The 14,101-nt window shown below is 39.4% G+C and overlaps 1 protein-coding gene across 1 annotated transcript in view; it reads left to right on the top strand.

Moving 5' to 3' along the window:
- WDR44 (WD repeat domain 44) overlaps positions 1 to 14,101 on the top strand; it is an 82,771-nt gene that overhangs the window by 56,100 nt on the left and 12,570 nt on the right. Inside the window, exons 12-13 of the mRNA XM_002916079.4 lie at positions 538 to 602; positions 12,519 to 12,632. Of these exons, the coding sequence (XP_002916125.1) occupies positions 538 to 602; positions 12,519 to 12,632 (179 nt within the window). The remainder of the gene's footprint in view (positions 1 to 537; positions 603 to 12,518; positions 12,633 to 14,101) is intronic.

Below are 14,101 nucleotides of genomic sequence, written 5' to 3' on the forward strand. Positions count from 1 at the left end.
AGTCATGGGCTGGAGTATAAAGTGTATTTGAAGCACCAGTTTGAGGAACATAGAAATCTGGGGAGATCTACTAAACTGGCAAATGGGGCCCTGTGGGTATTGCTTGCATTATGTTATGATACATAATTGAAGATGATAATGGGTTGGCAAAAAGTTAAACTATGTTTAAAATACTTGTTTTTTATTGCCCTGCCTGGAACAGAAAGACTATTTTCAATGGCCCTTGAGACTTCTACCACCCCAGACCCTTTGTGCCCCTTTATTGTTCATCTTGTTTGTATTCACTATGAATAATGAGGATTTAACAATATTTTATTAAATTGACAATATGGTTATAAAGATTTTTTGATAAAAATGATAAAAACCATTATTTTGGTGCCCAAAGAGTTAATGCTTCAGTTATTTAGAAATGTGTTTTTTCAGCATGTTACATTCTGTGACTATTAATTAGGTGTTCCTGTGTCGTCATTTCTGATTGATGTTTTGTGTGTGTGTACGTACGTACAAGCCGTTTTATAATTATTATTTTGTTTTTAGGGCGTGTGTCCCCGTCACCTTCTCAGGAAAGTCTGAATTCGTCGAAGTCTGATACAGATACAGGGGTATGTTCAGTATTTTATGGTTACTCTTGTTAAGTACTATAATTTGATTTGTTTACCATAAAATAAAATACCTTATTGTCTATCAGAAATTACAGTTACATGAAAGCAGTTAATTAAGATACATTAGAAATAAGAGTTTCTTCTATTAGAATTGGTAAATGAAAAATTGTGATCTTTAAAAGCTGTCGTACAGTGCGTGATACTACTCCAGCTCCCAAACTACTAATGCAGACTTAAATAAAACAAAATCCCTTCCCCTCAAATCCATGTTACAATTTAAAAAAATACTGGATACTGAATAAGGAGTGATGAAGGAAAGGAAAAAAGATATAGAAATATTTTAATTTTTCCATCTTCTTGGTTTAATAAATGCTTTATCACAGTACAGGTAGTTTAAAATATCTTAATGATTCTCATTTGGTCTGATAGCTGGAAGGTTAAATATAACCAATTTTACACCAAAAAAGCAAACTGGAGAATCTTACTCTAAGCTGTCGGGTGTGCTTCTTGTGTATTGATCCAGACAAGGGTGATGTAAGCAAAGAACCTGAAATGTCCACCTGCTCAATAGCATTTTCCTGAAATTTCATTCTCTCTATAGTATTTGACACTACTGTTTCCCTACTCTAAACATATTCCTCTCAGCTTTCTATGGTTCTGTTTTTCCTTGTTCTCTTCCTATACCCTTGCTGTCTCTTCCTCTTTCTCCCACTTAAATGGTGCTGTTTTTCAGAGTTGTGTCCTTGGCCATCCTTATTTGACATATTCATTTGTTGCCTCCAGTCCTGAGTTGGCTTTACCTTCATAATTCTTGTTTCCTTTGAGAATAGCTTTATGGTTTTCAAACAAGAATAAGATCTTTTTGAGCATGCTACCCTTTTGACATAACAGTATATATAGAATCTCTCCATCAGTGTATTCACTAAGCACATCGGCTAATAGGTCTAAAACAGAACTCCCTCAACAAATGTTTTTTGAGTGCCTGTTACATGTGCCAGATACTGCTAGATTCTGCAAAGTCAAATGAGGCATAGTCTTTGCCCTCAGGAACTATGCTGACTGGTGAAATAGATGGATCCACAATTCTAGTATTAGATGGTAATATTCTACAGAAGGGACTACACAAGTATAGAAGTTATCTCAACAAATCAGAGCGTGAGGAAAATCTTCCTGGAGGCTTTGTGTGTGAGCCAGGAGTTAACTGTGTGAGAGAAGGAAGGAAGGAGCGCATCAGCGCGAACAGCCAGTGCAAAGGCCTGGAGGCTGAAACGGCATGGCATGTTAATGGTGCTGCCAGAAGTTCCATGTGGCTGGAGCAAAGCAGGCATGTGTAATTGTTGGAGGAGAGGTAGGCAGGATTAGGATTTTAAATGGCCTTTTGTGTTAAACCAAGACATTTGGACTTTGTCCTGTAAGCTGCAGGGGAGGCGGGAGGGGGCTTTGAGGGGTTCCAGTCAGGAACTTAATTAAAATGTTCAGATTTTTGTTTCAGGAAGAGCATTCTGGTAAATACTGTAAAGGATCGATTAGATGGGGGCTTCCAGGCTAGACACAGGGAGACCACATAAGTGGTTATTAACCCAGGAGAAAAATGGTACTTTGATTATGAAGCAGTGGGTCTAAAAACCATAATGATGAGCTGAATTTGAGAGACGTGGAAAAGGTAGGATCTCTGGCACTTACTGACTGAGTAGCTGGGGTGGCAGGTGAATAGCCTAAGACAATCCCCAGCTGTCTGGCTTGAGTAACTGGCTAGATGTTAATGTTCACTCATGGAAATATTTTTATTACCTACCCACAACCCTGCTTCTTTCTTTTGAGCCTTTAATGGCATCAGCATCCATAAGTTACTTTTTTAACTTCATCAGAAGATACTCCATTACTTTTTTCCTTACCCACATATCAGATGAATTATAAATTTTTATCCACTCTGCCTCACCTACAAATGCCCGTGGAATCTGTCCCCTCATTCTTCCTTGTCACTCACATTATCTAGGCCCTCAACATTCATTGAGACGTTTGCTGTAGCTTCCTAATTGTTTTTTCTGTCTCCAGTTGCTACCCAATTCATTTTCTATACTGCCACCAGCTTTTTCCCAAAATCCAGAGCTGATGCCATTTTGTGGTTTAAAATCTTTCGGTGGCTCCTTGTCACCTACAGAATAAAGGCCCTTCCTGATATTGCCTCATCTTACCCTTAAAAAAAAATTTATGATAGTAAATGCAGTTTTTTTTTTTTTTTGAAGATTTTACCTATTTGAGAGTGAGAAAGAGAGACACAGAGAGCACAATCGGGAGTTGGGGCAGAGGGAGAAGGAGAAGCAGACTCCCTGCTGAGCAGGGACCCTGATGTGGGGCTCAGTCCCAGGACCCTGGGATCATGACCTAAGCTGAAGCCAGATGCTTAATTGACTGAGCCACCCGGGAGTCCCCTCATCTTACCTTTTTAACTCAGTTCTAATTGCCTGATGCCTATGCATCCTACTCACCATGCTGGAATAGGTCCGTACCCTAACCATTCTTACTTTCGTGCCTTTGTGCTGTTTGCTTTGCCCTCAGTGCCCTCCCTATCCCCTTTTCTCACTGGACACAGCCCTATTCATCCATCAAGATTCAGTTCAAAAAGAAAAAAAGATTCAGTTCAACTATCTTCTCTTAATATTTTCCCTGAATCAGGCAGGCAAAATTGTTCCTCATTTGTGTTCCGACAGGACATTATAGGTATTTTGACACTGATATTACTTACCATGTCTTCTTTGGCAGTTTGTCTCACTAGCTGGACTCTGGGCTGATTTAAGGCAAAAAACTGTACTTCACAGATTTTAGTGTCCTTGGAACCTAACCCCATGCCTGACTGTGGTGGGACTGAATCAGTGTTGAATTTCTGCTTCTGTGCCTTTGTTCCTACCCTCCTTATCTGGATGCCTGTAATCTCCCTTCTTTCTATTCAGAGCTTGCCCATTCTTCAAGGCCTTCCTTCATAAAGCCTTCACTGACTAATGTAGCAGTAAAAATTTTAACAACTTTGCTTTGGGGAAAAGGTTTGCTTTTATTAGTTTAATTTGCCATAAAGCTTCCAGGCATTGATTATTATTAAAAACAGGAACTGTTTGTACCGTCTTGTATTCTTATTTCAACAGTCCTACTAAGAGATAGTTTTATATATTTTTTAAAGATTTTATTTATTATTTGTTTTAGAGAGCACAAGTGGGGGGGGAGCAGAGGGACAGGGAGAGAGAGAATACTAAGCCAACTCCAAGCTGAGCTCAGAGCCCAGTGCAGGCCTCAATCCCAGGATCCTGCAATTGTGACCTGAGGTGAAATCAAGAGTTGGAAGTTCAACTGACTAAGCCATCCAGGCACCCCCCCTACTGACAGATTCTTAACTACGTCTATCCACCCCACCTCATCCCCCAAAAAACCTAAGTAACTCCCAATCTTGTTTGAATACAGGCCTTTTATTTTTTTGAAGATTTATTTGTTTGAGAGAGCAAATGTGCGAATATGTGGGGTGGGGAGGGGCAGAGGTAGAGGGAGAAAGAAACTCAAGCAGACTGCATGCTGAGCACGAGCCTGACGCAGGGCTCAATCTCACGACGCTGAGACCATGACCTGAGCCAAAACCAAGAGTCGGATGCTCAACCAACTGTGTCACCCAGGCTCCCCAAATACAGGCCTTTAGAGCATAGCAGTTTTTTGGCACAAAAAGTAGTGACGCCCCTGGAGTACCGAGCTTTTTTCCTATAGTAGAGTATCATTTATATCTGTTGTTTTCAAGAATAGATTGGTATTTCTTTCCTTTTGTCATTTTGATTTGGGATGGTTAGAAGAGGCCTCTATTTCACATACCTTTGAATTATGGTATCTGGTATTGTCTTTGAACTAGTGCTAGCTATAGTGACGGGCAGTATACACAGTGTAATGTATTCATTTATTTTCCTGATGTGGGTGTTCTTTTTTTCTTTTCTCATGATAATGATTCAGTTATCTCTTTTGAACTCCATCCTCACTCTTGTTAGCACTCATGTAAAATAGAGTACCTTAAAGTAGCTATAGTACGGTTGGGCATATAGATTGACACACCAAAGATCCCTCACTTATTCATTGGTCATGCCAAGCCTAGAATTCTGCCTGCTATGCTCTCCATTCCTTTTGATTTCCAAAAGTAGCTCAGTAAATGTATGGAAGAAAGGAAGAGGGCATGCCTAGTTTGCTCCATTATGGTAGAGATTTGTAAAATTTCTTCTTGAAACTAGAAGTTGTAACTATGCTGTTAACCTTGGAATTGGTGCTTTTCTTGGGTTAAATCTGCGTTTGGTGTGCTTGATTAGTGGAACATCAGTGTGGGTGTTATAGCATTTAACTGCTGCTTTGAATTTTTGAGAGAAGATTGTAGGGAGGGAAAAAGTTTGCTCTACTGTCTTAGGTTCTACAGCCAGGAGTTTGCAGCTGGGATCCGTGAATAACCTGCCAAAAGACAGGTTCACAGGAGAAACAGTTTACTATATACATACATATATATGTATGTATACGGAGGCCTTCATAGGAAATAGGAAAATACTGAATACCTAAAGAAGCAGTTAGACCATGGGGCTTATATATGATTTTAACAAAGAGTGGTAAGTTTGTGAAGAAGCGACATGGAAAAAAGGGGGGCGGTGGGCTTTAGGGGCAGTAAATTGTGACCAGGTTAAAATATTGGGGGGAAACTAATGGAGGATAAGGATTACTTAGTACTATCTCCAGAGGTAAGATTTATCTTGGCTGTCCGGGCAAGGAAGAGGTAAAGGGGAGACACCTTCACAAAGAGAATTTCATGCTCTGCTTTCAGGTAGAAGCAGGGAGGGCAGAGACTTTTTCTTGTGTCGTTTCTTCTCAGTTGCCTTCAGCTCAAACTAATCTTTATGCAAAGGGAATATTTTGGGATGATACAGTCTGATCCCCTTCAAGATTATTAGAATCTAAAACTTGGATGAAAGGAGTTAACTATAAGGGGGTGAGAGGTAATTTTTGTGAAATTGTACATGTACAGCATTTTATTTAAAAAATATGCATCAAGGGGCACCTGGGTAGCTCAGTTGGTTAAGCGTCCATCTGTTGGCTTCAGCTCAGATCGTGATCTCAGGGTCGTGAGATCAAGCCCTGCATCAGGCTCTGTGCTAAGCAGGGAGTCTGCTTGAGATTCTCTCTCTCCCTGTCCCTCTCCCCTCCCCCCACCCTGCATGCATGCACACATGTGTTTTCTCTCTCGCTCTCTCAAATAAATAAAACTTTAAATAAATAAATAAATAAATAAATAAATAAAGTGCATTCAGGGATGCCTGGGTGGCTCAGTCAGTTAAGTGTCCAACTCTTGGTTTTAGTTCAGGTTATGATCTCATGGGTGGTGAGATCAGGCTCAGTGCTCAGAGGGGAGTCTGCTTGAAGATTCTCTCCCTCTGCCCCTCCCTCATGCATGTGTACACTCTCTTTCTCTCTCTCTGTCTCGGAAATAAATCAATCTTTAAAAAATATGCATTGATTTAGATTTGGGTCAGTCAGCAATTACTAACATTTCTACCGTGTGTTAGGCCCTGAAAATGTAAAGATGCAATAGACAGTTCATGTCAAGGAACTCTGCACGGGGAAAAGCAGACATCAATGATGAAAATACATGTCCAAAGCAGAATTAAGTATCATTTTCCCTAGATAAGTCTTCCTTTGATAGTGTACTTGATGTCAGTTAGTTAACACCCATACCATATCCTGAGTTAGAAACTATGATCACTTTTTACAATTCCTTTCATTTCCTCTGCTGTATCTTACTTTGGACCATGATAGCTATTCTTCCAGATTCCAGTCTTTCATCTTCATTGCTGACAGAATTACTTTCCTATAAAACACATCTGATTGTGTTCCTTTCCTGTTTAAGCACTGTTTTTGGTTCTCTTTTCTTCCTGTAGATATTTGTTTTTTAAGATTTTATTTATTTATTTGAGAGAGAGAGCAGCAGGCAGAGGGAGAGGGAGAAGCAGGCTCCCATCAGAGCAGGGAGCCCGATGCAGGACTCGATGCCAGGAACCTGGGATCATGACCTGAGCTTAAGGCAGATGCTTAACTGACTGACCCACCCAGGCGCCCTTCCTATAGATTTAGTCCAAATTCCTTAGCATGGCTCAGTCTTGCAGAGATCTCATTGTTATTTTTCACCCTTCCCTTTCACAAACCTTATATTCTGAGCCACTCAGTTGTTCATTGTTACCCCAACAAAAATGTTATACCCTTGTTGATTGCATGTATTTGCATATACTGTTCTGCTTTGGCCAATTGGCTTAAGACCCAAGTCTTGTTGCTGAAGCGTTTCTTGCTTCACCCAGTGCATAATTATTCATATGCTCCCTCGCTGCCCCCACGGTATTTTGCTCCTATTTCTGCTGAAGGCACTTAGTATACTACATCATTTTATGTAACAACAGCTAACATTTTATGAGCCCTTTTACTCTGTGCCATGTACTTTGCTTAAGTACAATTTATATCTTAACTCATTTCACCTCACAGTAGGTAGCCCTGGTACTGTTGTGAGGTACTGTTAAGAGCTCTGTTTTACACGGGGCGCCTGGGTGGCTCAGTCATTAAGCGTCTGCCTTCTGCTCAGGTCATGATCCCAGGGTCTTGGGATTGAGCCCTGCATAGGGCTCATTGCTCAGCGAGAAGCCTGCTTCTCTCTCTCCCTCTCCCCCTGCTTGTGTTCCCTCTCTCACTGTCTCTGTCAAATAAATAAATAAAATCTTAAAAAAAAAAAAAAAGAGAGAGAGCCCTGTTTTACAGATGAAGAAGGCTTAGGGATGTTAAGCAACTCGCCAGTTTCACACAGTTGGTAGACACGGCATCAGAATTAGAACCCAACTCTGATCTGTCTTTGGAAAAACTTATGCTTTTAATCATTATGCTCCACTAGTTGGCATTGTAAGGTCTAGCACTATGTCTTCATTTAGTCCACAAATATTTATTGGGTGCCTACTATGTATTAATCACTGTTCTAGGAAATTAATGATATATAGTAGTGAACAACATGACAAAAATATCTGTTGTTATGAAGCTTAAGTTATCGTGGTGGGAGACAGAGAAGCAAAGTAAGTAGCTTTGTAATATATTAGAAGATGATAAGTTTCATGGATAAAAATAAAGCAGTTAAAGTGGGGTAACAGGGAGTAAAGGTGGATAAGCAAAGCTTTACCCAGAGGTTGTCATTTGAGCAGAATCTGAAAGAAGTGAGGGAGTGATCATATGGCTGTCTGAAGGAGACATGCATTCCACACAAAAGGAGTGGCAAGTGAGTTCTGGTGTGTTCAAAAAATGGTTTTATGGGGGGGAATGGGTGAAGTAGGTGGTGGGGATTAAGGAGTGCACTTGTGATGATTACCGGGTGATATATGGAATTGTTGAATCCTTATATTGTGTACCTGAAACCTAACACTATGTTAACTAACTGGAATTAAAATAAAAACTTAAAAAGCCAAAAAAAAAAGAGAGAGAGAGAGAGAGAGAGATTGCATTGAGGCCTGGGTAGCCAAGTGCTGGTGAGCAAGAGGAAGAGTAGAAAGTGAAGTCACAGGGGCACTTGGGTGGCTTAGTTGGTTAAGCCTCCTACTCTTGATTTTGGTTCAGGTCATGATCTCAGGGTCGTGAGATCAAGCCGCACGTCAGGCTCCGCACTCGGTGCAGAGTTCAAGTTTATCTTTCTCCCTCTCCCTCTGACCCCCCTGTTTCTCTGTAAAAAAAAAAAAAAGGGACTGAAGTCACAGAGGTGTGGATAGGGCAAACAATGTGTAAGTCATTACAAGGACTTGGGCTTTTACTCTGAGAGAGATAGAAGCCAGTGGAGAGTCTTTGAACAGAGAATAACATAATCTGACATATTGTAAAAGGTTCATTCTGGCTTTTAAATGCTGAGACTAGATAATTAGAAATGAAGAAATGTCTTATTCATTTTGTTATCTCAAGTAACTAACAGAGTTTCTGGTATATAGTCAGTGCTGATAAATATCAAAAGGTTTACAAGTTTTCATAGCAGTCCAACTTTAAAGTGACATTTTTGGATATCCAGGGTATTTGAATATGGATTAGATATTAGATGATACAAATGGTATTTTTTAGGTGTGATAATAGCATAGTAGTTATATTTAAAAATGGGCTTATTAGTTAGAAATACATAAAGAATATTCATCGAACTTTACATCAAAAACCAGGGATGTACTGTATGGTGACTAACATAATATAATAAAAAAATATTATTATAATTAAAAAAAATATTTACTGGTAAAATCAGTGGTGTTTAGATCTTGCTTTAAATGCTCCAGCAAAACTAAGCAAATATGTAAAAGTGGGGGGATTGATACAACGAGATGAGTAAAATACTGTTAACCATTAAAGCAGGTGATGGATGTATGGGGTTCGTTCTACTATTTATTACATTATTCTACTTATGTGTATATTTGAAATGGCCATAATAAAGTTGTATATATGTTTATATAGAGACATAAATACATATTTATATAAAGCTATAACTATCTAGATGTAGATATCTGTTTATAGAAATGTATATATATAGATAAAATACATAACATTTTACTTGGTGATTTTACCTTTAATAATTCTACCTTTAAAAATCTATAGAAATACTCAGATAGGGGCACCTGGCTAGCTCAGTCAGTAGAGCAAGGGACACTTGACCTCAGGATCCTGAGTTGAAAGCCCCACCTTAGGTGTAGAGCTTACTTTAAAAAGAAAAAGGAGGGGTGCCAGGGTGCCTCAGTTGGTTAAGTGGCTGCCTTTAACTCAGGTGGTGATCACAGGGTCCTGGGATCCAGCCTGGGGTCAGGCTTTCTGCTCAGCAGGGAGTCTGCTTCTCCCTCTGCCTCTGCCCGCCCCCACCTCGGGCTCACAAGCACACACGCCTGCTCTCTCGCGTGCGTGTGCTCTCTCTCAAATAAATAAAATCTTTCAGGAAAAAAAAGAAAACGAAATAATCAGGCTCAAGGATATAAGTAAAAGGATTTTCATCTTAGTATTCTAACAATAGCTAAAATTTAAACAACTATAATTTTTAACAGTAGGAAAATAAAAACTGTGGCATAATTCTTGAAGTAGAATACTATGTAGTCCTTAGATTGTTTTCAAAGACTTCAATGACATTAAAAATATTCAAAATAAAATGTGAAATGAGAAAAGCAGGATGAAAAATTGAATACAGTATTATCTCAGTTTTGACTAAAAATATCTAAATATTTATAAATTAAAATTTCAAAGAAATACACTAAATTTGGGGCACCTGGCTGGCTCAGTCGGTAGAACATGTGACTCTTGATCTCAGGGTTGTGAGTTCAAGCCCCTTGTTGGGTGTAGAGATTACTAAAAAAATAAAATCTTTGGGAAAGAAAAGAAATATACTAAATTATTAGTAGTAGTCATCTCTAGGTGGTAGGATTTTAGGTCATTTTTTTTTACTCTTTATACTTCTCTGTACTATAATTTTAGTTATTTTTCTTTTAAGATTTTTACTTATTTGACAGAGGGAAAGATTGAGAGAGAGGGAGAGCACAAGCAGGGGGAGCAGAGGGAGAGGGAGAAGCAGGCTCCCTGCTGCTGGACTCAATTCCAGGACCCTAGGATCATGACCTGAGCTGAAGGCAGATGCTTAACCAACTGAGCCACCCGGGCCCCCCCAAAATTTTATTTAGTAAACATACCTGCCTTTATTAAAACAAATAACAGAAGATACTGTCAAAGTCTCAAGTTTAAAACCTTTTAACCATAATACCTTTTATATTAGGATAAATAATAAAATAGACTTAAAGATTCATGTTGCAGGATGTTCGTTGAATTGCTATTTATACTAGCAAAAAAATTGGAAATGTCTAAATGACCAGCCAGTTGGAGAATGATTAAATTATGGCACATTGATACGGAGCTAGTAAGTGTTTTCAGAGAGTGAATTACTGAAAATGCTCATGGTATACTAGAAAGGAAGATACTGAATGGTGTGTGATTTAAATTAATGTTTTTTTAAAAAGTGAAAGATGAAGGCAGTCATGATGTTAGCAGATTGTTGTTTTAATTTTAGTTTTTCTACTTCCTGTGCTTTCTGAATTATCTACACTGGCCATGTATTTATAATCAAAAAGATGTATTTAAGTATTTTGAAACAAAATACGGAGTACAAGGAGAAGAACGTGGATGTTTAAGGAGAAAAATAAGATCTGGAATCACTGCTAGAGGAATGATGCTGAGGACTTAATGAAATGTAAATGATTATTAAACAAAAGGTTGAATTTTATGCAGTAGGTCAAGCCTGTTTAGTTTTATGTGTTCCAGCTGTGCTCCCTAGGCTGGCGGCACACGTAGAGGCCGGAGCCCTAGTCCTCTAGGATTTGGAGTGCTTGGCAAAAGGTCAGGCCATCGTCGTAGCTGCTCTACCTCCACAGTGGATATGAAGATGTTTTTCTCAGTGAAGTTCTAGGCAAATAGTAGTGGTAGTTCTTATCTGTCCCATGGCCTCCGCCTAGTCTGAGCCCTCCTTATTCTTATTTATACTTACTGACTGCTCCTCCTGCCTCCACTCTTTCTCCCTACCATCTTTTACCTTCCTGCCTAGCTTTCTCTTTCTAAAGCACCAGTCACATTGTGTTGTTCTTTCTTTTCAGAAGCCTGTGCTGGCTCTCCGTCACCTTAGAATATCTGAACTTTTAAGCCACAAATGGAAGGCTCCTTATAATCTGGTCTCAAAGTACCTTTCTGCCCTATCCCCTGCCGTATCTCCATATGCCNATGCCCCCCCCCCCCCCCCCCGCCGAGGCCCATCCTCATCATCCCACCTATCCTTCCCTAAATATGCAAAGCTTATTAGCTAACAACTCCGTGTTTTTGCTCATGCTACATCCTCTAAAACATTTGAGGAACAGTCTTTGGACTTATAGTTGTATTTCTGCTTTGGTTCTGCTGTTTACAGGTGGCTGTGTGAGCTTTAATATGTTATTTTGATCTCTTTGAGCCTCAGGTGTTTTTCTTAATTTCTTCATCTTCATAATGTAACTGCCTACCTGACAGAGTTGTTAGGATTCATTCAGATAATGAATACAAAAGCATGTTGTAAACTAAATGCATGGCACACATGTATGGCATTATTTTCTACCTACCTCTGTCAGGATGCTTTTGACTTCAAATAACAGAAATCCAACTGAAAATGGCTTAAACAATGAGGAAGCAAGTCTGGAGGTAAGGCGGTTCCAGGGTTGGTTAATTCAGCAGCTCAGCAGTGTCATCAGGGACACAATGTCCTGCCATCCTCCTGCTTTGCTCTTCTTTGTTCTTAGGTTTGTTCCCCTCATGGTGGTAAGATGGCAACTACAGTCTTAGGTGTCATAAAGACAGCGATGTTCAGAGGAAGGAAAGAAGAACATCCCTTTAGTATGCCCCTTTTTAAGAGTGAGGAAATCTTTCTGGAAGCCTCTCCCCTGTCTCCACTCCCCCTTCCCCCAATAAACATTCCGTCGTGTCTAACTGAAAAAATTGTAGCACATGCCCATGTCTAAACCAATCATCACTGGGAAAGGGAATGAGCACATCTTGATTAGCTCAGACCAATCATGATTTGTCCCCTGGTGCTGGCTCCCACCTCTCCCTAAGGAACAAAAGCTCAGAAAAGAACAAAGTAGTGGCTCTATTAGGGAGGGAAAGATTGTGATAGCAGTCTTCAGGGATGGTCCTGGTTTATTGGAACAAGGAGGTGAATGAGTGATAAGTAGATTCATCATGGAGTTTGGTTTTGGTAGATCAAGATTTCAGGCAGCCTACGAAATGATGAGAGAATGGATGGGGTGGGAAGAGTATGAAGCTTTTGGTTTTCTAGTTTTAACATTTGTCTTTATATCTAAATAGGTATGCAGCGGAGCTGATGAAGACCCTGATGATAAAAATGCACCATTTCGGCAGCGGCCGTTTTGCAAATATAAAGGACACACCGCTGATCTCCTTGATCTTTCATGGTCTAAAGTAAGAAATTCTTACTTGAAGACTGTATTAACTCTACATAACTATGACTTTAGCATAAAAACAAATGTTTTGTTTTTCAAGTGTTTGAATGGTTATATATACTTCATGGGAGTTACCTACCAAGTAATCGGTTATAAGAGGAGAAATGTCAAGTTTGGCTAATAAAATGTTTATATTAATAGCTTCTGTCTGGATCTGTCTATATACTTGTACTTTTTGCTTCTTTATAAAGTCATTTTGCAAAGTAACTATTCTCGCAAAATGGATATGACTTCAGCTACAATGTTGAAGTCTGATCTATCTAATCAAGACTACTTTGGCTAATATGCTATATTTATTAAATCGTTAAGCTTAACAGTATATGACTCTTTGGTAAGTCATCACTTTGTGTGTTTTTTTTCCTGTTAGAACAAAATTATTTCAGAAATAGAGGGCCTGTTTTGCCACTGAACAAATATCTTAGCAGTTTTGCAAAAATTTAAAGAGATACTTTAAATTTTATTTAAGGCGTTTAAAGCATAAAGCAGAGTTTGGAATTCCTGCATAATACCTTACACTTCCTTTGTGTTAACATTTTTCAGTAATCAGGATCTAAAATATATTTAGAATTTGGGGGGGAAGGTAATATTTAAAAGCCTTAAACTGAGAAAAGTCAACTGAGTTAACAATACTAGCAGGGATACCAGTGTTGTCCAAATATTTTCACCATGTTAGGAGAACCTCGTGTACCCCAAAGTTACTGCTGCTATATACAGTCCAGTCAGGCTTTCCCTGAGCTCCAGCTTTGAATCACTCCATTTATCAATTGCTGCTCCTGTCATACCTGTTTAGATATTCTGGATGCTTTTCATAACCTGTCTGTCATAATGTCTTTCTCTAACTTGGAAGAAGCTTGGACCTCATCTGGTCGTCTGGTTTCAAACTGAGCCCTAATTGTATCTTTATACTTCTCCCAAATCCTGTGTGAAATCCGAGTTGTCAGAAGATAGAAATCTGTGGTTTCCTTAATCTGATAATCACACTCATCTGGGATAAGAAGTACAAAGCCCATAATTGGGAATATTGCACTCCTTTTACTTCCTTAAAGCAACCCATTATTTTCTTATGGGATGTGACGTTGACTGAAAGAAATGAGCTCTCCATTGACCACTTATCAGTCAAGATTCTCCAGAGTAACACAACCAAGAGGACAGACACACATAAGGAGACTTATCTTAAGGAATTGGATCACTCAGCTGTGGGTACAGGCAAGTCGTAATCTGTAGGGCAGGTTGGCAGGCTAGAAATTGAGCAGGAGTCACACTAGAGTCTTAGGGATTCAGAGGTAGAGTTTAGTGATGCATCAGTTGCATATCACACCCGGTGCTCATGACATCAAGTGTCCTCCTTAATGCCCATCGCCCAGTTACCCCATCCCCTACCCACCTTTCCACCAACAACCCTCAGTCAGTTTGTTTCCTGTAGTTAAG

The sequence above is a fragment of the Ailuropoda melanoleuca genome, chromosome X (assembly GCF_002007445.2).
Source record: "Ailuropoda melanoleuca isolate Jingjing chromosome X, ASM200744v2, whole genome shotgun sequence".
Classification (NCBI taxonomy): domain Eukaryota; kingdom Metazoa; phylum Chordata; class Mammalia; order Carnivora; family Ursidae; genus Ailuropoda; species Ailuropoda melanoleuca.